We start from the raw sequence: 26406 nt of genomic DNA, 5'->3' as shown, positions 1-26406 counted from the left end.
TATGATTCAGCTTCAGCTAGTGTTGAGAAAAAGAAAGCAAACAAGCAAACAAGCAAGAGGTTCAAAAATAGACACGCTATCCAGCCGGCTATAGCAATAAATGCCGTGTAGATAATATCTGTAATGGTTTCGTGAAAGGTAGTAATACGGTAAGGGAGGGCGAATATCCATCACTCTATTGTTTTGTAATTATGGGTGATGAGTATAACGAGTAGATAAGACCTACAAATTGATATCGCGATTGTCATGCAAAATAACGTTGAACATTTCCGCATTTTACCCCGCATTCTGACTCTGCCTACACCTGTTTACCCCTTTTAGGTTTTAAGTAGCTCGGTAGTGTACATCAGTACTAAGGTTCGGCCGATGCTCTTTAAGGGGATAGTCGCCAGTACTAGTAAATAAGTCATGTTTGTTTCTTTTCCTAGACATTGAACATTATGATCTAGAACAGCACCCCCGCCTGCACTCTCCAAACGGCACGTAGCCTCACAATGACGAGCATAGCATTAACGCCAACCGAACACACTATTTATACATTTTGAGCTAAAGTCACAGCATAGCTACTCACTAACTGTTCTTATTAATGTTTGACATATCTGTTTGCTTCACTCGAGTGGCTTTGAAGAATTATCAACATGGCGAGCGTTTGAGGGCGCTGTTGGAGCTCCGGTTCCGCGCTGAAAGATGTTATCTGGCGATGAGTCAACTAGCAGTAGTTTTCATGCGGGTAACATCAAATTTGGCAGGTTTCATCGACTACTCAAAGCTTAATCAGAATATCAAAAAAATCATATCCGTTTAACGCACTTCCCGCAAACCCTTCCCAGTACGGTATGAGTATTCCGTCATCATTTATGCTGTCTCAGGGAATAGCTTGTATAGCTAGATTATGGCTGTTCATATTGATTACTTTGAGAGATGAAGCGTAGTAGCTCAAATCTCTAGTTTTGCGACGAATATCAGGATGATGCGCTGTCAAATTACGATCAGTACAACAGAGAAGTCTTTGTAACTAGCCGATAGCTAACTAGGGCTGTTTCTGCCTCCTGTGGCCTATTTCTAATAGATGCTTTCGGAAATTCCATGCTTAGAAATGCAAAGACTGAAATATTTGGGGACTCGAGCCTGCACGCGGCTTTGATAACTCATATTGAGACTACCTTTCTCTAATTTAATATAAGTTATAATATCAGTAAATAACAACAAGTACTTGGAAGCCCTCCACGATGATATCAAAAAAAAAGAGAGGGTTTAATGAGAGAATCAAAGACCCAATAATGAAATGCAATTTCAGAACTCAAATATTATATTCATCGTTGGTCAAAACCACGGAGACTGAGAGTTCATTTTCATAGAAACGAGTACTATTCAGTGATTATTGGAGTGAATTCCTCAGTCATAATGTACATGGGTATGACTCTAGTCCTGGATGAGATATGATTCGAAGTATACGTAGTGAACTCCAGTCATTGCTCCAGTGGCTCTGATCCTTTTAAATTGCTTATAATTCGCTCCTCCGTTTATGCTTTTCAATGTTCACAAGCAACAAGACATCCTTCAATATTCATTCTACACATCAAGCCTCAACAAATCGAAATTGTATAGGGTGCGAAACAGCATATACCAAACCGCAATACTAGATCCAAATCAATCTTCCACCCCCAACCCCCATATCTCAGCATGGCTTATCGGAATAATGGTTCCCAGAGTATGCGCCCAGGAATGGCACCTCAAAATCACAGACACGAAGTTATCGATGTCAAAGATTTGATAAGAAAAGGAGGAGGAGTTCCACATCCCGGAATTAATGATGTACTCACTCTAACGAGATTTCTTGAAAGAACAATTAATGTGTCTAGTGGTGCTCTTGATACTGCGCTTGGTCGTAAGCGTACCGCACTTGACCGGTTACGTGATCGTTCCGCTTTCCCAGACAGCTACACTTTCCCACGCCACTACGGGTGTCTCCAGCCTCATCCACCAGCGGGCAGTCATTATCGCGCCACAGAAGTAGACCTCACATGGCTCTTCTCAATCTTCAACGCCATTTTTTTCATGAGTGCACTTCCATCCAACACCATGGTTTTTCAGGGAGACAGTTCAATCTCCAATCTTGGGCACAGGGTTCATCTCCCCGAAAGAACCTTGTTGGTTGCTGCCTATGCTTTTGTCGCAAATGTTTCTGCAGATTTTGTCAAGAGGGACGATCGACAATTCCTGCCTCCCACAATCAACGTCATTTCTAGCCACCTTGATCATTCGGGCGTTTAGCAGCTAGTGCCTTGGGAAGATCAAGTCGGTAGTCTCTTGGGATCAATGATTGATCTATTTATACAATACTACAGTTGTAGAAAAGATCGATGCTGGAGTGATAAATTTACTCATGGCAAGATGCATAGAGGCGAAGCGTGGCAAATTATTGCATATCGTTTCGAAACATCGTCCACGATGAGATCCACAGAAAGAGCACTTGGAAGCCCTATCAATTTGAGAAGGAAGGAAGATTATGAATGGGAATTGAGCCATTGGGATTTGGGAGAGCTTAACAAACTTGAGAATCTGTTACTCCGTCGCGCGATTGAGACGTGGGGCTGGGCACCAGATAGTCAACTGACATATGTCAAAGCTGCCCAAGAGAAGAAGGAGAATGAAGCTAGGATTAGGTACCAAGAGAGGGCTCTGATTGAGCTCGATTGGTTTCTGGATAGACATGAGAGTCGGGCTATGAATGAGCCCATTCGTTCTCGTTCTGAAATAACAGGACCTCGTTTTGAAATGAGAGTATCTCCCTCTGGGGTGGGGGGATATCGTCTTGAGGGAATATCTGAAGAGAGAGAACCTCGTTCTAGAGCAGCTACATCTCGTTCCAGAGGGCCAGAGATTCGTACTGAAACTAGAGAGTCTCGATACGGGGGTTCAGAGCCTCCCTCTGGGAGAATGAGATCTCTATTTGGAGGAAGAAGGAAAAGAAGGGAATGATAGCTTTTGAGGTTTTTTTTTTTTTCATTCTCACTGTATAATTACTTGATAAATAAAGCTAGTGTGATTTCACACTTTGATTCATTCATTCGTGCTGCTTACATATGTTGAGTTGGTATGTCTATATTGCTTCATTAGTCAGTACCATTTGTATATCCAGTTCAAACTCCACAAACAATATTCATATCACACGAGCACGTGGTGAAGTGGACATGCCTTGCAAACATCAATAATACACCGCCACGAGATCATCGGGACCATTTGTGTTTGCCAGGCCATACAAATACGACACTTCCGATTTGATTCAAGCCATTCGCCATAGCCTCAAACCATCCGGAGATGAAAACAAAGTTTTACAAGAAGAAATTCTACACCGTATCAAGAATCATCAAGATCAAACTTTTTTGAGGAAAATGGATAACAATAACCATGAAAGATTATCTCTCAAATCTTTGGATTTAATATTTTCCTGATTTCACGGCTATTTCTTCAAGAACACTTTTCCGCAAGACACAAAGATCGTTCGAGAAAATCACAACTTAAGCCTCACACCAAAATTTTCTCTCCGTTTTAAAACTGCCTCTTCATTAGGTGCTTTTGCTGTTACGACTAGAATCACTCACGATCTCACCCGCAAAGTCGATCGTACTAAGTCACCGCACATAATTCTACCTTCTAGGGGTACTTTCTCTAACAACAGCAGTCCCGGAGACGACGTGAGCGCTCTCCTAAAAGTAATGATTGATCTCTATCCACAATGATACAGCTGCCGCAAAGCCAGCTGTGTGGATGAAATCGCCGCTTGTGGTAAGGCCTATAGAGGACAAGCACGGCAGAACATCGTCAACATCTTAGAGAAGTCTGAGGTGATGGACGATATGCAGACTTTGATCGGCTCGCAAGTACGTTTGAGAAGATATGAGGAGTTTGTTAGGGAGTCAAGCTTTGAATTTTAAAATGACCCCAGATTGTTGGTCTCGTGGGATTTGACACGAGAATGGAGGTTGATATCATGGACTGTGGGGGGTTTTGTATATGCTACGGAGGAAGAACGGAGAAGGAGAGTTGTTCCTGGAGTGTGAAGGATTAGGAAATGAAGAGTCGAGGATATGATAGCGTGGGACTATCTTGATTTCTTGTACATATTAGTAGATAGTCTCACAATAAAGCGAGCGTAATTTCACACTGTCAGTTGATATCCTATACTGCATATTATTTGAATTCATATAGTTGAATGCAACTCTAGTCTGAATAATTAATATATCTTCTAGATGTATAATATCCATTCATTAGTTACAATCGGATTGATCATGACTACAAATCAAATCTGCCTCTCAGATTCAAAATTTAAGAAGACAATTAATACTCAAATTAACTATCTTGGCACCTGCTGATATATTCAGCGTCAAACTCAACACTACAAAATGATTGAAATCTTGATTTATAGAGAGTTGATTCTTGATCACGAAGATCTTATCTCAACTCCTCCAATTCAGTATCTCCCCCTTTTCTATGGAGAGAATCGAGTAGCAAATTACCGAAATACCCCTAGTCAATGCTTTACAAACTCGCCGTTCCGCATACCTCATGTTCACAGTATCGTGGTCCGAACTAGGAGGTAGGTGGAATACAATCTTTCCCATTTTGAGCTCCCAGCGGCTTGAGATGGGAATTAATTTCAAGCTTTCAGACTTTTGTAATATACTACTTCAACTGAGGTATTCAAAGCTGTTGATCTCTGGACTGTATTCCTAATCACTGGAAACTATACTAGTCATGCAGTATGTCAAGTTTCTCACGCGACGGCTTCCGAACTCCATTCGTTTCAAAGTCGATGTACACAGAGCTCATAATGATCGGGTACCTGGGTAGTCATGTTAGACGAGTGTTAGGGATTTTATCTCGGAAACAACTGTAGCTTACCCACTGCTTGTTTACCATCCGCAACCTTCCACCTAACTGTACCATGGCCATTCTCTGAGTTTCCCTACGACTTTGAGGTCGAGATTTGGACAACAGAAATATATCAAGTAAAGAGTATAACTACCTAACTGTCGTTACAGAAGATTTCTGCAATCATTGCCGTTTACTTCGGTAATCTTGTTTTTTACCGCTTATTTCTACACCCTCTTGCTCAATTTCTAGGGCGAAAACTAGCCGCTACATGTGGTACTATGAAGCCTACTATGATAACTTTGAAAATCGACAATATAGATTTAAGATTATTTAAATGTACAAGAAATGCAGTAGGGTTTATGACTATATCCTTTGCTGTATTCAATATGGGTTAATGTTTTAACTTGTTATTCTTGAAGGTCTAATTTCTTCGAAAAAAACTATTATCAAGATAGTCATTGACACAAGTATGCTTGAGCTCTGAATAGCTTCTCGGCAGGAGGAGCTATTATTTACACCACTGATCACGATATTCATAAGGTTCGTCGGCTGCCTCTGAGCCCTTCCTTTCCAAATTTCAAATTGCTAGTAAACAAATTTTGATTCTTCAGAACGTGCAAAAGTTCTGCGATCGCATCATAGAGTTTTCTAAGACAAAGAAGATTGTTAATCTAGACGCTGCTACGAGTACGAGCGCTTTCACGAGAGATGTCTCAACAGAAAATAATATTGATTTCAAGGCCCTCAGATGGACAAATCTCTCAAAGACATCCTTAAAGATAAATACTAACGTGGGCACATGAACATTCCTGTTTGAGACTTTGAGTATTAATAGGCTACTTCGTGCTATCACGTGCTATCTTAATATTATTCCTCCTATTCAAATTTGAAATGTGCGATCACAATCCTATCATGTTCGCAGATATAAAAACATCATCGTGCCACCATGAGCTGCTACCATGACGATATCAAGGTATCTTACTGTCCAAATCCCTTTCGCCACTCTCAGCCACCTCTAGATCATCACTCTCAGCCCGTGTTCTTCCCAGCACAGCAGCAGCCTCTCGTTTCCTGTCGACTCGCTTTAACCCCCACAACAAAACCGTAGTCCAAATTGCAAGAGCAATACACGTTCCGATCATCGCCCACATTCCCTTCGTAAACTTAGGCGCTTCAACCGCGCCGTAAAATAATAAACTCCACCATGCATTCACAGCATTGCTACCACAATTCATACTTGCGATAACTATTGCTCTCAACGCATCGTTTTCAAATCTCATAGCTTCATTAGCCCATGCGAAGAAGGTTGCTTGGCAAGCGTAGACAGAACCGGCCCAGTAGTATGCTGCAAATATCGTTGCTACATTAGAAGTTGTGAGTATCATGGAGGAAGTTACGATTCCGGTGATGGCAATGAAATAAGCGACCAGGTAGCGTTTTCCGTTGAGAAAATCTGTAAGAGTTGCCCAGAAGAGGGTAAATATTATACCAACAGCTGGAACACCAGTAGGATAGTTGTTTAGTTGAGAAATTGTGTATCTGTTTGTAGATTTCATGTATAATGAAAGTAATGAGTTTGAAGAGAAAGATTCGCTTTCTCCAGCAATAATCCAGAGAATAACGAAGCCATACCAGTACCACGATGTGACGACAGTTTTAAGAAATGAGAGATTCCAGAGATGATTTTCAGGTACTTCTGGGACACGGGTTTTAGCGAGATCACGTTCGGTCTGGGTGAGATAAAATGCGGATGTTGTGGTTGGAGTATCTGGGAAAAGAAGAAAGCCATAAAGGGCGATGGGGAGAGTGATGAGTCCATCAATGATAAAAAGCCAGCGCCAGCCACTCATTCCTTTTGCACCATCCAATGATGAATGAATGCCAGTTTGGATGAAACCTCCAAACATAGTACCAGCAAGGCCCGAAGAAGTGAAGATGCCACTGCGCTTTCCAAGCTCTCGAGGAGTGTACCATGATCCGAGAATGTAATGGGTGCCGACGAATGTGCTACTCTCGGCAAGACCTTGGAAGAAACGAATAGCCATTATATCTCGGGGGTGATGAACAGATGCAGTGATCATAGTGAGACAGCCCCATAGAACCATCATTGATGGGAAGAAAATGCGGGGTTTGATGTAGTAGAGTGCCAGATTGCTAGGGATTTGTCCAATAATGTATCTGGAATACCATTAGCATAGCTGAACACATATCAGATAGCAAGTTTCGTAAAGTGCCCGAAATCACAACCAGTTTTATGTGTGTTGAGAATTCAGGTGTCAAACAGAAACGCTTCGGCCATAGCATATGAAGAATTGCATAAGAGACCTGACACATACCCAACAGTAAAAACGGTATTAATGAGATTATATTGATTTCCAACGAACCCCAACTCCTCCTTCATTCCACTGACATAAGCATTTGCCAAATTGGATCGATCTAAATAATTCGTGAAATAAGATAAACAGCAAAATGTCAAAATGAAGAAATCTGTAGGTATTAGAGATTGTGAACAGCAAGGAATAGACTGCACGAGCCATGCATGATAGATCCAAGGACGCACCTAGTTTCTGCACCAGCTTTCTCTCTCCTGGATGTTCGTAGGGATGGGAGATGTACTCCCTCACACGTGACATTGCCATGATCGAAGACTTCTTCTGTGGACTGATGAATCCTGAGCTGAGCTGATGTACGATAGTTATGGCTCAGACCAAAGTACTTTCTGACATGCAAATGAGGAATCCAAAGCTTGATATACCTTTGGCTTGGATATCTTTGGCGTGGATATCTTTACTCCGTACGGCAATCCGTGTGAATCTATGTATCCCCGCAGACAAGCATGAACCCCACTTCCAACGATAACGGCTCTATCAAAGCACAACGTTTAAGATGCCGAAGATAACAGTACACCTCAATCAGCAGATAGACTGCGATGTTCAATTTATCGTGGAAAGTCTAATGGCATTGAGTATCTAGGAATTCGAAGCTCGAGCTAAGCAAATACTGAGGAGAGGAGAAAAATCGATGTACCCCACCCTGTCAATCTGCCATTTCTCCGAAAATCACCCGGATAGCCACTCACATATATAGCCATGTGGTACTCCTTCCATCTAGACCCTTCCTCCCATAACGCCAGACCTAGTCACGATTCTAGATCATGAGTCCCTTATATCTCGTAAACTCCTATCCAGCAATGTCATTACAGATTTCCGTTCTTGAAGATTCGTTCCGGTCGATTTTCGGCCCTCTCAGTCATCGGGTTCGGTGGCTGCAACTGCAATGGAATGTCAAATCAGTAAGTTACTAACAGCTAGTAAACAGTTTTGCTATTAAAGTCTTACCTGTAACTTTCTCCTGTCCCTCGTTGTGCAATTTCTGGTCAATTCCATTCACATTCTCCTCGCAAGACTTTTTTGACAATCTACTCTGCGGTGGTCTCTCCCATCGAAAACAATATTGTCCGAGTTCCATGGCAGTGCGTCTCAATCGAAGTCCTGTTATAAACACAGGCTCTCCTTCTAGATCTGTGCCACCTTCGAAAGGAACATCATAGTCAGATATAGCGGGTGGCTTTTCCGGCCATGTAGGTCGGTTAGGGGCCTTGAGATATTGTTCCATGATGCCGTCAGATTGTCGTTTTTGTACCCACTCATTTAAAAACTCGCGGAATACGGAAACATCAGCGTCCAGTTCGCGGTTGCAAACCCATTCTGGGAGATTTTGTACCATGTCCATATGTCGTTCCCAATGGGGGATCCCAGTGAAGTATGAGTCGTTTGTTATGAGCTGATGTAAGGTATATACCACGCCGCTCACGTCGTCACGATTATCCATCAACCAAAAATTTCCACATGCTGCCCTATCAAAGTCGAACAAAAGGAGCTTTTCTGTATCGGGATCGATGAGTAAGTTTCGTGGTGCAATATCTTGATGCATGATTCCCAAGTTCAAGTTCAGGAAATCGACGACTTCAGTAAGTTGTTGTAACCACTCAAATCGAAAAGGTATCTTTGGGTTGCTCAGACTTCCACCTGGGATGTATTTTGTTGTGAAACCAATCACACGGGACTCGACGTCTTCGAGAACGAGGCCATCAAAGGGTAATATGTTGGGATGCGGTGGCAGACTTCTGAGAAGGTTCACTTCGTTCCAGGCCATTTGTACTCTTAATGGCTTTTCCAAAACATTGAATTTAAAGGCAACCATTCGAGTGTTCCGGTTCTCGTCTTCGTATGATGAAAGATCAACAAATGGTGCAAGTCGATCGAGCTCTTTAAGCTGGGAACGCTTGATTGTACGACATCCAGCTAACGATTCAACGGTCGAAAATGGAGGATAAGCAATGAAAAGTGTTTCGTCCTCCTCTGGATCCGTAGAAACTCCACAGATGAGTCCATCATGGTCAACGTCAACCGCGCGAACATCCGGAGATAGATGATCAGCAAATTGCGCCAGGATTGCAACCTCTTTATCCTCACAAATCGGAAATACCTTCGGTGTGCCTTTTATTTTTATCATGCGCAATTGATCCCAATCCCAGACGTTGCAGTAAGCATTCTTACCATCACCAAGGTGATTCTGGCCCTCTGACCAAAACCTATCTTCACGTGGAATCATACTGAAAATTGGTGTCGGAGATATTGACGAGTAATAGAAAATGGGTCGGAAAGGTAAATAAGTAAAGAAAATTTGTTAAATGTGTACGGAGTTGGTACTTTTATAATATTAGGTAATCTAAACGCGAGCGAATATCCATTCACTCGTGACTTGCACCTGACTGGCATGGATTGATTCGAGGATTGAATCGCCAGTTTCTCTTCACGGCAATTTCCATCTGGTATGGCATTAAAAAGTTATTAGACAGGCCCATTCACAAACTTAAAACGGGTCGAGCCTCATCTTGTTGAGGGATGAGAGATTGAAACTCCAGAAATCATAGGCCGAAAAGTGAATAACTCGACTCAAGTCATATTGCAATTGGAAGATTGTGAATACTGACGTGAAGTTATTGGTATTTGCAATCTTCTTATTATCATTGATAAGTTATTAACCATTCATTTCATCTACTCGATCTCCTTCCAAAGGGGAGGTGCAATGATTCACAAGATGCTGAGCATTCAGAGACGAAATCAGGTATGCAGATAGAAGACGAAATGTGAATGCGAGTTGGAGATATTAGCTATCATGGCTATAACTGGCCCAAGGATGGCAGAAACTTCCCAGATCAATCACTCAACAAATCCACGACCCAAAAGCTTTCAACACTATTACATACCTGTCATCCGCAGCCATGGCAGCAATACAACCCATTCAGCCTGATCAAATAGGAGCAAATGTTGGCCACCACCGCGTCAACCACCCTAGAAACCCCAACAACTGCTTTTGCGGTTGGTACGTTTACTATTCTAGCGTATGTGGTCATATGTACCAAGAAGTTCCAATACAATGCGGTGGTCGCACTACGCCATCCGGAAAAAGTGGCTTTTGTAGAACTCCAGCACCGAAAAACATCATTCTGGCGCCGCGAATCAATGCACGGTGCCGTTTTTGCTAAATGGGGTTGGTGGAGAAGGGAAGAAGGAAGGGAAAGAAGGAAGGAAGATTAAATTAATGGGCGAGGAAGGAACGAAAGAGGGTTAAACTAATGGGGAAGGAAGACATAATGAGAAGAGCCACACCTGAGTGGCTTTTCGATCTATGTCCTAGATGTCTAGGACATATACGACTCTGATGTGTTCAGTATCATCCACTTGAAGCTCAGTCATTTCGAATGATTAGCTGGCAAGGGACTAATAATAATAATCAGGTTTTAGATAGATAATACATTACGAACTCCAAACATCCGTTCCACTGTTTGACTTGAGCTTGTATATCCGGGGTGAATTTTCGAAAATAAAGTGATAGATTGAATGACTTAATTCCACTTCAAATTTAGTGAAATGTTCTCACCCGACTTACTTTGATATTCACGTCTGGAGAATTCGTTCTCCTGGAATTATTTTACTAATAAGTGATAGATAGTGGATAGATCCAGGGAGACTTGTATTGAAGAAACCGAGGAAGGGAAGGAATGGGGAAACGTCCTCCTGGATATCGGATGTAATAGTTCCAATGCATCATAGACATAGAATATGATGTTTGGAGAACTTCCTAGGATGTCCAAACTTAAGAAGTTAGCTGACGATCGTAAGGGATAGGACGGAGGAAGAAATTCAAAGTACACTAGATTTTCGAACATTCATAACTTCCGTGGAATTCAGAGCTTTTCAATATCTGTAGTCTTTTAAAGACAATAGAGCAGTCTTTTAAATATCGTAAAGAAGATTGTTGAATACCATATATAGAACAGACTGTTGAGTACCATAGAATAGAGTTTTTAACTCTCTCAGCTTTTCGAACGTGAAAACTTCTAGCCTTACACCTAGTGTACTAGCTCCACATGTGCTATCACCTCAAGGCTCAATCCTTCCAAAACCAACAACACCTGCCAGAAACCCTTGGAAAGCAACAACATGCAGCAGAACCAAACACGGTATGACACAAAGCCCTCAGAGTTACATTCGTCGTCACAGCAACATAAGAACACAACTGTCCCCTTGAGAACATCACATAGATGACCCATCTTGACATCGATTTTCGCGCGTCTGCAAGTCTATTCCCACGTATCTTATATCAGTATACCCATTGAACAACAGCTCTAACTTCAGAAGATGAAGATGAGTAACCGGCCTCCACAGTGTCCGCGTCCTCAGCAAGCTATATTAATTTCCTATATATCAATTTCCAATTCATGCGTTCCTCATCACTTGATTTCTGCACGAAATCTTCTCTAATTTGCGCAATAACTTCATCAGACGCGTCTTGCAATTTCTTAGCACCTTCTAAATCCAATCCATCAAGTTCTCCCATGAGACCACGTTTCCGATAATCGCACGGCAAAGATAGAGATAGCATAGAGATGTAGGTTTGTATCTTGATACTAAGCGCATTCGGGCGAAGAGCTGTCGTTCCCAGAATTTGAAAGGATTTTTGTCTGGACGTTGAGTCCTGGTGAGGGTGTAATGATCGGACATTTTTGAGAGTAGGTGATGAATGTGAGAGGATGAATCAAGTGAACATGTCTATCATAAATGAAGAGGTTTGTTTGGTTAATGAACGAATGGAAGATGCCAAGCATGCTATATAGGCACAACAAATCAAACGCTAGACGCGTTTGCCTATCCAACCCATGCAGTTGGCACCCTTCCCAACCATACAATTTTGACTCAACATCCATGTGTGGGATCATGCATATTTCGCGAGAGCTCTCCGTTTGCTCAATGCCCCCTTCCATTGACGACTTTTGTGAAACCTAGGAGACTTCCTACAATTCTCAAAAAATGGAAAGAAAATAAAGAATCACCACCAATCATGCATGCTCTTCTTCTTTTCAGTCAACTCTCACTATCTAGCACACGAAGAGTAATGATAGAATGCAAGTATCTTTAGCACTCTGATACGAAGCTACCGCATGCATACCCCGCTTGAAGAGTAACTATCTCACTTAAGTAGCGTATCAAGAAACGATATCATCAACCGCAGACGATTCAGTCGGATCATCTCTTTCAACACCAAAGGATTAGGTTCGGAATTTCTACCCGGCCTAACATGCACCCCAATCACAAAGATACCGGACCGAGATAAACAGTAGGTATCCGAACCGCAAGCCACCAATATGACAAAAAAAGGTCGAAATGATAAAGATTACTAAATCTTATTCTCGTGAATTTAGGCAAAAAGGAGAAGAAAAAGAAGCAAACCTAATTTTCAAACCAAAGAGAAAAACACGAAACTAATGTGCTTTACTATCCAGCCACATACATGCTCTCGTAAAAAAAATATATAACACAGCCACAAATAAGCAGCTGGTGCCACGACATTATTGTTTCAAAGAAACGTGGAGAAATCAAGTCTCAAAAAGGCTTCTTATCGGTCCTGTCAATCCTGTTGGTCCCATCTTATCTTACCAACTTCACGGGATTTCATATCCATTTCTTCGTGATTCAGAGAGTGCATATGTATCTATGGAGTACGTCTTCCCTCCCGTAATGTAAATCATTGGACTCTACATATGTTACTGCACTCCTCTCTCCTGCATGAATTGCTACATTTCTACGCTCGTCTCCATCAAAAGACCTGCGTGCACGCGTGCACAACGTACGGAAGCGAGCGGGAAAGCGCGGGCAGTAATGGCTCCATATATAGCGGTAAGCGACAGGACGTTGAATTTTATCCTCGCATGCTTCGGAGTCCATAAAAGATATGTAGATGATTCAATAGTACAGGTTAATCTTCTAGGAAGTAAGCTTTTTTTTTTTCTTTCCAAGGAAGAGCTGACTTGGATGCATGTAGGCCTAACAAATCTTGCTGTTGGACCAAAAGTTCGACGACACGATGCACGATGGAGATTCACATTTCCACTTTCATGCATGAGGATGCTTTGGGAAGGGATATCCTATTGGACGAGAAGGATTCTTTTCCGTATATACTGGGCCCGTTTCTCTCCTGAGTTGACGGATGATTTATGCTGGACAATCGTTGAATCCAATGATATCAAAGGTATTTTGGATATGAGTGGAGGGAATAAAGACGATGATCCAATGAAGGGGCAAGTTCGAGACCTCACAAGAAGAAGCTCTCGCCTTATTGACTGATAGGAGATTTTCATCTCCATAAGCATTTTACTATTTATGAACCCAGAATCCAGGACGCCATTCACGATTCATTCCCCCCAAACAAGAATCCACAACATTTCTCAAGGAAAGACTAAAACTCCCCCTGGTTAACTAAATATCACTCCACATAAATGTATGTGAACTCGGTTTGATTCTCCGATATGTCCCCTCCAAACCTTCCAAAAGGTACCTTGAAATCCGATCATCCCATCTATCATCGTGGACTTGTATCCTTCTATACATATAACTAATACATATACCTCCATGCCCAGGTATACCTACATGATTAAATGAATCCGTGACCCAGTTCTCCACAGGTACTCATCTCCATCTAAACATCATTCACAAACCCATCCATACAAATAACCCTCTCAGATCCCGCACTCTTCGCTGTCCCACGAATTCCTCAGTTGATCTGCCATACCACCATACATACCTCCTTTGTCTTCCTTTCCACCTGCTTGACGGAACGGACTCTCTCACGTCCTACATATTTCGTTCCCAAAAAATTCCCACTTAAATTTCCCCCGCCATCAGCTCTTCACCGCACTTTTTTGGCGGTAAAGAAGTAGCTTGCTTGCTTGCTCAGGGAATCTACTTCTTATTCTTTTCGCAAGCCAAAAATTCCATTCACTTCTTTTCCAAATCTCTTTTACGATACCACATTCCGAAAAAATACAAGAAGCTGGTCTTCTTTTTCTCTCTCAAAAATTATACCCATATCATACGTTCAAAAATGGCTCCTATCACAGAAACCGTTACCATTATCAACAAATCGGGGAAAGTAGTCAGCACTGTAAGTACTTCGACCGTTTTTCCGAAGTTTTCCCTCGGATTTCCCCCTCATCCGATGTTACACACATACAAAATAATGCAGTGACTAACCAGCACATTTTTTGGGAAAAAATAGGGAAAACAACTCGTGAACATCTTCAAAGATGCGAAAGCCGCATATCAGGACAAGAAAGCACAATTGAGAGAAGAGCATTATCTTCGAGAAGAAGCACGATCATATCGAGCACAGAGACGTCTCGAAGAAGCTCGATATGAAATTGAAGAGGCACGGGGTGGAGGGGGAGATGATGCACAATCGATAGCTTCGAGGAGATCTCATAGATCTCATCGTTCACATCGTTCTCACTCTTCTCGTCAGGAACCAAAAGATTCTTCTCGTCCCCCTCTTACCATCAATAACTATGAGGAATACCCAGATACGCAAAGTTTGGCCAGTGGCCGCTCCCATCGTTCTCATCGTTCCCACACGAGAACTCGGCAGGAATTCAATTTCGATGATCTGGATGAGGAGGAAGATATGCAGAGCCTAGCAAGCAAACGTTCGCATCGATCTCATAGATCGAAACGAAGTCGTTCGGTCCATGGTGCTAAAGCTCCCACTCAATACGAGCCTACAGAAACCCATTACGAAGATCCCGAAGAGGGATTTTATGATGATCCTCCTCTCGCCATGTATCGCCAGCCCTTTGCCGAAACGGAATTGAGTCTCGCGAGGAGACATACGGAGAAGGAAGCTGCTCCTCCAATGCCAGGCCACCTCGTGAGGAGAGAAACAGCTCCTGCTACGTATACCGGCGGAGAATTAGTCCCACGTGCAACTTCCGTGCCAGATCTTCATGATGACTCCATCGACATGAATTTGGCATATGGAGATGTCCATCACTTTGAATCCGACCCCGAACCAGAATACGAAGAGCCAATCGTCCCTCAACAACTCCCAGCAGAACTCGACGAAACAATGAGCAAACTCGATTCTCTCCTCATCGAAGCCCAATGTCTTCACCACACCGCCACAGCCATCATGTCAAATCTCCAAGCAAATCCCGAAGCCATGGCCGCCGTAGCCCTCACCCTCGCCGAGCTTTCCTCGCTCCTCACCAAAATGTCTCCCTCCATCCTCCCCATGCTCAAAGCCAGCTCCCCCGCCATCTTCGCCCTCCTCGCATCTCCCCAATTTCTCATCGCCGGAGGTGTAGCTCTCGGAGTCACAGTCGTCATGTTCAACGGCTTCAAAATCATCAAGAAACTACAAGCCACTCCCGAACCAAAACTCGAAGCTCCCATGGCCATGCAAGCCCTCCCCGCCACCCCCAACTATCCCGACACACCCGGATTCATGGAGCCCAAAGACATGCACCATGAATACGAAGAAGCAATGCCCTACGAAGCCTACGAGGAGGAACTAAGCAGCATCGATGTGTGGCGTCGTGGTATCGCCGATGCAGAAATAGAAAGTGTAGGCACGAGTGTAGATGGTGAATACATAACCCCGACGGCAGCACGACAGAAGGAAAGTCGACACGCGGAACGAATCCGTCAGCGTGCCGCCGAGGAAAGAATCGACGAGAGTGAAGAAGAAGAAGAAGAAGAATCGAGAAGTATCATGAGTCGTTTGACGAGTAAATCTCGTCGCTCCAAAACTCTTCCTATTCGAGGTAGTCCTTCCCAGTACGAACCTTCCGTCAAGGCTAAAGATGACGATATTGAATCCACTCGTACTTCTCGCACGAGCAAGACGTCGAAATCTACAAAGACTTCTAAGAGTCATAGATCGAGTCGCTCGAAGAAAGATGATGATAATGCATCGCTTGCTTCTGAGAGAGTAGAACGCACGGAAAAAGAAGAAAAAGAACCCAAGGAGAAGAAAAAGAAGACACCATTGAGTATTTTCAGGAGCAAGACGGAGAAGAGTACGAGTTTCAAGGGAAAGGAAAAGGAAAGCAAGAAAATGGGTCATCATCCACTTTTACTTGAGATTTGAGCTGAGCTTAAGCTTGAGTATTTCACGGCCGGATTTCTGATTTTATCGTTGTGAGGTTTTCAAGATATTCTCTTACCATGCGTAGCTCACCCATCCCATCTACCCATCTACCTACCTCAAATCCAAGCCCCAATCAAGAATCCTCACAAATTGCACCTCGCTTTTTTCACTCCATTCCTTTCTCTTCTTTGAGCGGGGTTTCAGTCAATTGGTCAATCGGTCAGTCAGTCAATCGGTCGGCCGGTTATTCATTACAATTCAGTAGCTTCTAAACGAGTACTTCGACTCTATCTCATCTCATCTCATCTCATTCCCTCTCTTTCCTTTACCCGCTCAGGAACGTTTGGATCGAGAGGAGTTTTTATGGATTATGAATTTATGGATTTATGGGATGCATGGACGGATGGTTATCTTTCAATAAGGAACAATGATGAAAAAAAAAGTATATCTGGATATTGAGATGGAGATGGAGATGAATATATATATATATACATATGAATGACTAAATATATCACGAAACCCAGATTGGAATGATGATGATGATGATGATGATGATGATGATGAAAATAGGAATGACGATATGTTACATAACGAATAGGATGGGATGGAATGAGATGAGATGAGATGGGATTTATATCGATGAAAATATACATGAAGATATCTAAGCAAGAAAGAAAAAGAAAAGAAGAAGAACAATTACTGCGTCTTGATATTGTGTTCATGGTTGATTTCTGTTCGTGTACTAGGTATCTATCTACCTAGTATATATCTGTGTTTGCTTTCTTTATATGCTTATATATATATATATCTCTGTCTCCCTCTCTCCCTCTCTCCCTCCCTCTCTCTCTCCCTCTCTCCCTCTCTCCCTCTCTCCCTCTCTCCCTCTCTCCCTCTATCTATCACTCAACCACTCACCCAACAAACCAAACATTCACATTCACATTCACATTCACAAATATAAACATTCATCCATATCCCAATCTATCTTTCTCCAAGATATTCTCTCTCTTCGTTTCTTCTTATATCTCTCTTCACTCTTCCAAATCTATCCCCCAGCCAACATCTACATCTACATCTACATCTACAAACTACTATCACTATTACTACATCCCCGAATTACTAAATCCCCTATACCCACTAATCACTATAGACTTATATATTTACAGACTGACTCTTACACATACACATACACATACCTCCTATATACAAAAGAAAAACAAAAACAAAAACAAAGATAAATAGATAATTAATAAAAGTATATTTGTATTTATATCAATTAACATTAATCTCTCAACTTTCTCCACCTCCCTTAAGCTATCTCATCCATTCATTCATACCCATCCACTCACTCCCATTCACTCCCATTCACTCCCATTCACTCCCATTCACTCCCATTCACTCCCATTCACTCCCATTCACTCCCATTCACTCCCACTCACTCCCATTCACTCCCACTCACTCCCACTCACACTCTCTCATCTCATCTCCTTTCATCCTCAAGATCCTAGATATACCATCTCAAAATCTCCTCCAACAACCCATCATATAGATCAACTATCTAGCTAGCAATTACCTCCCTAGATACCTAGATACTCACAATTACATCTAGATCTTGCGATCCCATCTCGCTACCTAGCTATCCCCTTACTTGGACTTTGTTTCATTTCAGTCCATATCACATCCTATCTCCAATTCTTCACCACCATCATGAATCATATACATCCATCAATCCAGCCACCTGCTCCAAAATCAATCCAAATGAACCAACCAATATATAACCAACTCCGCATCCAAACTAATCCTCCAACTCCCACACACAACAAAATCCCAACCCCAATCCCAATCCCTGACCTAACTACCGGAAAATGCAACAAATCGTTATCCGTTCAAATCCATTCAAATCCAATCCAGCTCTACCAGATCCATTATTTCCCTACCCTTCCACTCTCATCAACTCATATTTGATTTGTTCGCCGGGGAAACTTTGTCCTCCAATACTTCTTGATCGATTGACATGGCCAAAACCTAATATTCAAGGTCAAATCATATATACCCCCACTACACCCCCACCACATCATACTCGTTTTTGTTCAGCCTTGGGTATCGTAATCTGATATGATACTCGTTATGAAGCTTGTCGCCATGGTATGAACGGTCTGCTGACTTTCGCATACATCTATCGATGCCGCAAGTTATCGTATGCATTCGACCCCCTTAATAGTTCTCAGCCGAACAATTCCTCGATAATCACTGTCAAATCAAATCCAAGGCCTCTCAATTCCAAATCACTTCAATCTCGTGATTGTCCATCCAAAATCTCCTTATTACGAGTTCAAAGCTTCATTCATTCCCTCATCCTTTCATTCAATAACCATCTTTCTGAAACCTCCTACCATTGTCCAACCTAATGCTCTCAAAGCACTTGGATCTTTTGCCCTAATAATTGTGCAGGCGGGTAACATTGGGTTCGTTGGATCCACATGCGATGCATCTTTTGCTGCTTGTTCAATTGCGTCCATTTCCTCTTTACACTCTTGTTCATTCAATGGACATACAGTAATTGGTTGACGATGAGTAATATCTCGAGCCCCGGAGAGGTGAACCTGTAAATTGTATTGGTTAGTTAGTCAATTTTGAATGAGGAAGTTGAGAAAGTTGGACCAGTAGAACATGTGAGTGGGAGAAGGGAAAACGTATATACCTTTATAACGAGAAAAAACTCGATCTTGTATAAGGTCCCCGTGGTCGTAAACGAATTAACAAAATGCATTGGAAATGCAGCTTTCCCTCTCCTAATGATTCCCTCCGAATCCCTCAAATCCTTTGATGGATATATCAACCCTAGAGTTGTAAAATATCCAGCCTCTGGTAATTTTGCTCCTACTGTCGCCGTCTGCTTAGCTATGCGATTGATTTTCTTCGTTGGTTCATCTCCTTCTGGGTTATATGTGATTTCCTCTTCTATGCCAATTGTAATCTTTTGTATGACTACTTTTGTAGCTTTCTTCATATAAAGAGAGTTTGGAAATAAATGGATGTAAACGCTAACTGGATCCGAAGGACCAAATGACCATCGAGGGATTGTAATTCTCAGAGTGACCAGATGATCCGAATTCTTCTCTGCAGATTCGGGTCGATTATACATGCCAAAGGTTGAAAGAGTGTCATATCTCTGCATGGGGACTGGAAAGGCGAATTTCTTTTGATCTTGTCCTTGTTGAACCGTAACCACCAACTCATAGTAGGTTTCCGCTGTGCGACTTGGTAATTGTAAACTCGCCGGTGGGATCCTACGATTCGATTCCTCTCCGCCCCTTCCAAATGGTATGAATAATACGAAAGGCAGATCCATCAAAACCACACTTTCGCTTTCCTTTCCGGCCGTACATCGAAACAATAAAAGCTCCTTCCCAACTACATCTATCGTTTCTCTTCGCGGTGTCCCCAAGTGTTTCTTAGCTATCGATTCCGCAGATGGATGAACCGTTTCTCTTCGCTGTAGACATATTCGTACCAACGATATCGCTATCGGCGCAGAAATCCCAGTGAGGGGCCGAATCTCTACTTTACCCTCTATCCTAGGCTAGAAATCCCCGAATTAATACCATGCCCCTCAAGAAATCGCAATTGCAAGACCAAACTCGCAACCAAAGAGATAGAGATCACCTACAAGCGTAGCAGAAATACCCGGATAGCCCACCAGAAAATTACTGTTTGGTGGTCCGGAGACACGGACAAAGGCAGACATATCGTGCACACCCAAAGATCACTGGCGCCACCGCGCAGGTTTGCGCCAAACGGAAAACAATGTTGTTGAGCAGTGTGGGTTGTGTTGAAAGCTCGAGTCTCATGTGTAGTAGGTAATATGTATGGATGGATGGATGTATGTATGTATGCGGTAAGTTTGTTTGCGCGAATTGTGGGGTTGCGAGTCGGTGATATAGCTTTCGTCGTCACCATATAAGCAAGGCTCAGCTCTTGTTTTGGGGGGAAGGGGGGTGGGCAGTTTGTTTTCTTCGTGAGTAAGATTAAGATTACTAGGTGAGTGAAGGAGATTGATTGTGAAGATCGTCTCGTCTGTGTGGAATTGCGTAAGAGAGACTCTGGGGCCTCTCGGATTGTTGGTGGGAAGTTGAAATGATTTTTCTTTCTTTGAATGGAAGTTGGGGGGAAACAGCAAGAGATGGGCAGTGAGATTCGAGAGACCGATTGTGTGGTGCGACGGAGAAGTTTCCTTTCATGGATGATGGTACAAACGAGTGCGTGAAGGAAGAAATGGAGTGAGAATAAGCAAGGAGAGAGAGGAGAATGAGTCTGGAAAGGAATAACTTGGAATTCTAGTTAATTAAATTGAGATGCAGTAATAATTGCAAGCGGTTATTCTTTCATGGATGGATGTGGGTGTGGATGTGGGTGCAGATATGGATCGAATTGGGATTGGAATATATGGCGGAAGGTTGTATAGCTGGGTGGCTGTATAGCTAGATGGCTGGATCGCTCGATAGCTGAACAAGTGAACAAGTGAACAAGTGAACAAGTGAACAAGTGAACAAGTGAACAAGTGAACAAGTGAACAACTGAACAACTGAACAACTGAACAACTGCACAGTTCCTGGGTTGACGGTTGACTCTGGTGTTGTCAAGGGTCAAGATAGAGAGAGCGCGAATAGGATGAGAGTGAGAGAGACAGTGAGAGTGAGAGTGAGAGTGAATAGATAGATCAATCAACGCTTTCGTCTAGTCCAGACTCCTCTCGAATCAAAGCATAATAAATGCGATCACGATATCATACATACGATCAAACCATATACAGAGTTTCCATCTACGGCTCTAGTGAAGTGATAAGTGTATTTATTATATGCGAGGGTTTTTATAATGTTTCTTGCCGAGGAGTCTGTATATGTGTGTAGATACATATATAGATGCATATATAAACATCTAAATATCTAATAACCAAGATGTCATATCCACCTCGTTACTGGCATTTATAAAGAAACATATATCTAATAACATACAATCTCAACTCAAAATAAACAACAACAAGCTTCTGAAGATCCGATCCACAAAACACCCGCCCTATCACCTCACCTCACCTCACCATATCCAATCCCACCCCGCCATTCCATTCCCGCCCTCACACAAGCAAATCCCAATGTTACCTTTCGTGCTTCCATCCTGTCCTGACTAATAAGAAATCCTTCCATTCCATTCCCGACTCCCGAGTCCCGACAGTTAACCATAAATTCTTATTCCTTTGCCTGTTAGTATTAGGTAAATGATGACCAATACCCCGAGCCTTGTCTCGCCATCCATCCACCCATCCATTCAGCCTTGTCTATTACCTTCAGCCTTGTCTATTCCTCACAACCTTGCAAGTACGCGTCCACCAGGTCTGACCTCATTAAAAAAAATTAACGACCCTCTCTCAGCCTTCTGTTTGCCAATACACCAATCTTCCAGAGAAACAGCTATAACATTGCCCATCTACCAACTACCACTTCATCGATTCCAAGCACCGTTCAGGAATATCAACTACACATACACATACACATACACATACACATACACATACACATACACATACGCACGTAGTAAGAGATGTCAGTAACTCTCCACACTAGCCTAGGCAATATCAAAATCGAAGTATTTTGCGACAGTGTACCCAAAACCGCAGAGGTAAACCACCCAACAATTCCCTTTCTCCCAATCTCACCATGCCACATTAAAATATTCAACAAGTTGGATTACAACAAAGTCAATTGAATGAAGCAAGACGCTCCGCTGGGCCACTGCCGTGGTGGCTTTTTCGCTGCGCTCTAGATTTTGGCGTTTCCTTCTACCACTCTATAACCTACCTTTCTCCAAACCCTCTAACTAACTCTTCCCTCCCTCTCTAGAACTTTCTCGCCCTCTGCGCCTCAAACTACTACGACGCCTCCCCCTTCCACCGCCTAATCCCCACCTTTATGATCCAAACCGGCGGGCCCTCCCCCAGCAACCCACTCCTCCCCTCTCCTCCTCCCCCAAAAGGCGGCACCTCCATCTGGAACACCCCCTTCTCCGACGAAATCCGACCTTCGCTGCGCCACCACGCCCGCGGCATCGTGTCCATGGCCAACAAAGGCCCCGAAACCAACGGGTCTCAATTTTTCATCCTCTTTTCCCCCGCGCCGCATCTCGATGGTCAGAATACCGTGTTTGGACATGTGATTGGCGAGGAGAGTTTCAAAGTGCTGGGAGAGTTGGAGGCTTTGGAGGTGGATAGGAAGAATAGGCCCAAGGAGAAGGTGCTGATTGAGGGGGTGACGGTGCATGCTAATCCGCTTGCGGGCTGAGCTTTAATGTGTGGCTTTGGGCTGGGATTTAGGTTTGAGATGGTGGTTGAGGAGCTGCGAGATTGATGTTATATGATGTGATATGGGATGAGCGGGGAAGAAAGTCAGGATGGTCAGATGGATGAATAGATGGACTAGCAAAACCACCCCAACAAACAACGAAACGAAATAAACGCTCCCGAACACGGCGCGGAAATCAATAATACGTGCGCTTCGCTACATTTCGTTGCGTTACACATGCACATCCCATCATGGGGGGGGGGGGGGGGGGGGGGGGGAAGTGGAAGGCCACCTCGAGAACCAAGTCTAGATTATACGGACATATCATGTGTCAGATCAGAGTCATCGTAACACAGAGAAATAGCCTGGAAGGAAACCAGCCGACCAGCCAGCCTTAGGAAAATTCGGGATTTTAAACCCACAAGCGGCCGATGCGATTGCAGTAGCATCTATCTAGATCGATACGCTGCACCTGCACTACACTGTACGTGTACCAATAATTGGGGGCGAAGGAGCTGAAAAGGATAGCTAGACAAGAAAGAAAGAAAGATTGAGATACCCAAATAGATTATTGTAATTGAAGTCGAGATGAATGTTCGAAATGAGAATGAATGTCCGAATTGGAAATCAGTAGAATGCATTAATATTGAAAGTTTCAGCTCAGCTATCTTGGTAGTTTGCTTTTTTCTTCTTTTCCCTTTCGAGAACCCAAATTCAAAGCTCTCAATCGAGAATATGTTTAATATGGGTAATCTACTACCACAAACAAGAAATCAGCATTATATATTCTCACTTCACACTCAAGAGAGTACATCATATGCATTGTTCGTCAATATAAAGCCAGCACCACCTAATTGATACCAAGCAAGCTTGCAATTAAATGTTATTTGACTACCGAAACGCCTCATGACATACACATCATAAAATCCATGTACCACCAAACTCCAGGAGTCGGTAATATCAGTCAGTACTCTAGCCGAATCGCACGAGTGACATCCCAAGCTCAAGACCATCAAAGCCAATGATATTCATCGCAATACCTTCATACGCCCATACCTAAACCAATAACCTCGAAAATTATGGGATTCCCTTCGACTGCTAGCCAAGCGATACCTAAACATTTGTCAGTTACTACTTTCAAGGCCACGTTCTCATCTGTACTTACCACTATAAACCACAAGTTTCGTAACTACTTCGACATCATATCTCACGCGAGGTTTTTCTAGCCTAGAGAACATTTCTGTTTCATCTAGCTCGTTTTCCTGTCCAACAGTAATTTCATCCTCTGCAGCATCGTTACCCTCAAGACCCGGAGTGGATACCCCTGGAGTGTACATAACATGACCTGCTCCCATCATCTGTTCATAAGAGCCAACTCTAGACTGTGCTGGGGTTGGCAAATTCATGCCTCCATGAATTGATGACATTCCAGATGATATAGCGCCGTCCATAGTCGGTTGTCTAGAGCTAAAATAATCTTTCGCTTCTTTCGTAGCGGTTTGACGTGGAGTCATCCCCTCAAAAACATCAGTAAGACTATCTCTCCGTCTTTTTTCTCGATAAGCAAGAGTTTCGTATGCATCGGCAGCTGATTGAGGCCCAACGGACACAGCCCGGCCCCGTCCAGCATGTCGTATAGATGAGATCAAACTTGGTAGATCGGATACAGATGGCATGACATTATCTACCTTGAGTCTAGATGGAATGTTGTTGTATTCTGAAGCAGGCATGAAGAATTTTCGAGGTAAGATCAACCCCGTATTCTCAAAGACTCGGAAAATATGTGGGAGTACTTTCAACAATGTCGGTTTCATGACTTCTCTCCAAGCAAAGATGACCAATACACCGATAAGAACTCGTAATATTACAATTACCCAGCCCATATGGTTTAGATCAAATGGAACCGTCGCTGGAACTGGGACGTCCCAGGCCCAGCCACCGGAAGCATAATGCCAACCTCCAAGTTCAACTCCTATCATGACCGCGGCGAATGCGACACTGTCATCAAAACATGGGCAATCATCAGCTGGTTCTGGATGAACCCTTATCAAAAGAATAATGACTATGGCGATCGTCACAGGAGCCTTCCAGGTACTGCTGTAGAGATAATTGTCAATCGCTGATCCGTATACGCACTCAACGACAGAAATGAGTGCTCCTATAATACTTCCAACAATTACATCCACAAAACCATGCATACCGCAATAAAGTCGCCCAAGTACGATGGAGAAGGCATAGGAATAGCTCACAATCTCCAAGGCCAGTTTCGTCGTTGGAAGTAATTGGCATTCCGGAGAATGGAGAGTAAAAAGAGCGTAGACAGCCACCGAGACAGCATTGGCGGAATGTGTCGAAGGAAATCCATATTCGAGTGCGGCAGAACCCGACATGGTAATACGATGGAGAGGTGGAGATAGCGGTCGAGGCAGTGAGAACATATCTTTGATAAATCCCGTTATGAAGACTCCCGTTGCCAATATATGAACCATCCTGAAATGTAATCAGCGAATGTCTGCGAGTACCAATCCAGAGATTTATTACCCTCGTCCTAAAGATGTATGCCCGCACCAGAACAGAATTGGCAGTACAATCATGAAGAAAGTATGCGTTCCAAGGTTTGCAGTGACAGCAAAATAAGTGTCGAGTGCTGGACATCGCATCTTATCCTGCATCCAAGCCAAGTATGGCGTCTCCCATCGAACCAAAGGCAATAAAGCCTGTCGCATATTGTATCGCCATGGTGGAAGTTTGCGCTTGTCTGCGGGGTCGTTATCAGTATAACTTCAGTGAGCAATTGTGATGCGAATATATGAAACACCCTCAGCGACTCCCGGAGGAGATGGGAAGATAAGTGAATGTACTTTTGAGACAGCCTGGTCTCTTGCTCGAGATATGGAGTTGCGCAATCATTGACCCAATAGCCAGATAACGAACATAGTCAAGGGGGGCAATGGGCGCAGAAGTCAATCCATAACCACTACACTCACAGTGATTTAAACTTTTCAAGCCGGCATCAATAATCTCGGTGGGAGGTGCAGTCAGCGAAATCGATGGAGGTTGAGTATGATTGTTCGATTTCTCAAGCTCTAGGCCGTCGCCATTTGGAGTCGGACACATGGATGCATTCGTTGAAGCAGCATCTATATATTGTGCCCGCGTGAGATGTAAAACGTCTTGTCTCGCGGGCAAGTAAGAGAATGAAGTAATTGGTCCGAAGAAGGGATGAGAGAGGGGGGAAATTCCTAATCGCGGGAGGGAAAAAGAAAAGGAAGAAAAATGAGGGCCAGAAAAATGCGTTCTCACTCAATACTCCCTAGCAGTGTCTATGGAAGGGGAAGGAGATTATTTTTAGGTGAAGTTTACATTAGAAAAGGTAGAAAAGGGAAACGCCTTTCTTTCCCTTGAAGAAAAAAAGCGTCAAAAGGTTATGCAGATGATCCTTATCATTCCCATGAAATGTTCCATGAAATGTTCCATGAAATGTTTGGGGTCGTGGGAGTGGGATGGATTTGATACAGACAGCCAGCACCACGGGTTTGCCCATTGGCTGGTTGATTTGACAGGATGTGACTCGACAGATTGAATGCTCTGCGATGTACTCTCCTCGCCGTGTCTTCTACCATGCATGTATTCTGCCGTGGGCTCCATCCACGCCCTTCCCGCCATTAATACGCATCGTCTCATCGTCAAAGCCCTCTTCACCCTG

At 43.2% G+C, this 26406-nt stretch overlaps 7 protein-coding genes across 7 annotated transcripts; 3 read left to right on the top strand and 4 right to left on the bottom strand.

The window, feature by feature from the left end:
• The first annotated feature begins 1552 nt into the window (after positions 1-1552).
• On the top strand, positions 1553-2862 carry BCIN_13g01890 (hypothetical protein). The gene has a single exon (XM_024696703.1). The coding sequence runs from the start codon at positions 1684-1686 to the stop codon at positions 2272-2274; it is 591 nt and encodes a 196-aa protein (XP_024552516.1). The 5' UTR covers positions 1553-1683; the 3' UTR covers positions 2275-2862.
• A 2870-nt stretch (positions 2863-5732) lies between these two features.
• On the bottom strand, positions 5733-7864 carry Bcfen2. The gene is made up of 3 exons (XM_024696702.1): positions 7439-7864; positions 7215-7365; positions 5733-7056 (listed from the first exon to the last, which is right to left on the bottom strand). The coding sequence occupies exons 1-3, from the start codon at positions 7515-7517 to the stop codon at positions 5847-5849; spliced, it is 1440 nt and encodes a 479-aa protein (XP_024552515.1). The 5' UTR covers positions 7518-7864; the 3' UTR covers positions 5733-5846.
• Positions 7841-9539, bottom strand: BCIN_13g01870 (hypothetical protein). Its single transcript, XM_001555310.2, has 2 exons — positions 8217-9539; positions 7841-8149 (listed from the first exon to the last, which is right to left on the bottom strand). Exons 1-2 carry the CDS (start codon positions 9490-9492, stop codon positions 8124-8126), a joined length of 1302 nt encoding a protein of 433 aa, XP_001555360.1. The 5' UTR covers positions 9493-9539; the 3' UTR covers positions 7841-8123.
• Positions 9540-13860: 4321 nt separating this feature from the next.
• Positions 13861-17033, top strand: BCIN_13g01860 (hypothetical protein). Its single transcript, XM_024696701.1, has 2 exons — positions 13861-14385; positions 14500-17033. The coding sequence occupies exons 1-2, from the start codon at positions 14326-14328 to the stop codon at positions 16363-16365; spliced, it is 1926 nt and encodes a 641-aa protein (XP_024552514.1). The 5' UTR covers positions 13861-14325; the 3' UTR covers positions 16366-17033.
• Positions 17034-18271: 1238 nt separating this feature from the next.
• BCIN_13g01850 (hypothetical protein) lies at positions 18272-21013 on the bottom strand. The gene is made up of 3 exons (XM_024696700.1): positions 20036-21013; positions 19067-19948; positions 18272-18968 (listed from the first exon to the last, which is right to left on the bottom strand). The coding sequence occupies exons 1-3, from the start codon at positions 20111-20113 to the stop codon at positions 18726-18728; spliced, it is 1203 nt and encodes a 400-aa protein (XP_024552513.1). The 5' UTR covers positions 20114-21013; the 3' UTR covers positions 18272-18725.
• Positions 21014-21824: 811 nt separating this feature from the next.
• BCIN_13g01840 (hypothetical protein) lies at positions 21825-22944 on the top strand. The gene is made up of 2 exons (XM_024696699.1): positions 21825-22041; positions 22263-22944. Exons 1-2 carry the CDS (start codon positions 21964-21966, stop codon positions 22698-22700), a joined length of 516 nt encoding a protein of 171 aa, XP_024552512.1. The 5' UTR covers positions 21825-21963; the 3' UTR covers positions 22701-22944.
• A 611-nt stretch (positions 22945-23555) lies between these two features.
• Positions 23556-26175, bottom strand: BCIN_13g01830 (hypothetical protein). Its single transcript, XM_024696698.1, has 4 exons — positions 25688-26175; positions 25242-25458; positions 23866-25190; positions 23556-23813 (listed from the first exon to the last, which is right to left on the bottom strand). The coding sequence occupies exons 1-4, from the start codon at positions 25815-25817 to the stop codon at positions 23743-23745; spliced, it is 1743 nt and encodes a 580-aa protein (XP_024552511.1). The 5' UTR covers positions 25818-26175; the 3' UTR covers positions 23556-23742.
• Positions 26176-26406: the final 231 nt, after the last annotated feature.

Source organism: Botrytis cinerea, chromosome 13 (assembly GCF_000143535.2).
Source record: "Botrytis cinerea B05.10 chromosome 13, complete sequence".
Classification (NCBI taxonomy): Eukaryota; Fungi; Ascomycota; class Leotiomycetes; order Helotiales; family Sclerotiniaceae; genus Botrytis; species Botrytis cinerea.
This window is presented reverse-complemented; position numbering and strand designations above follow the sequence as displayed.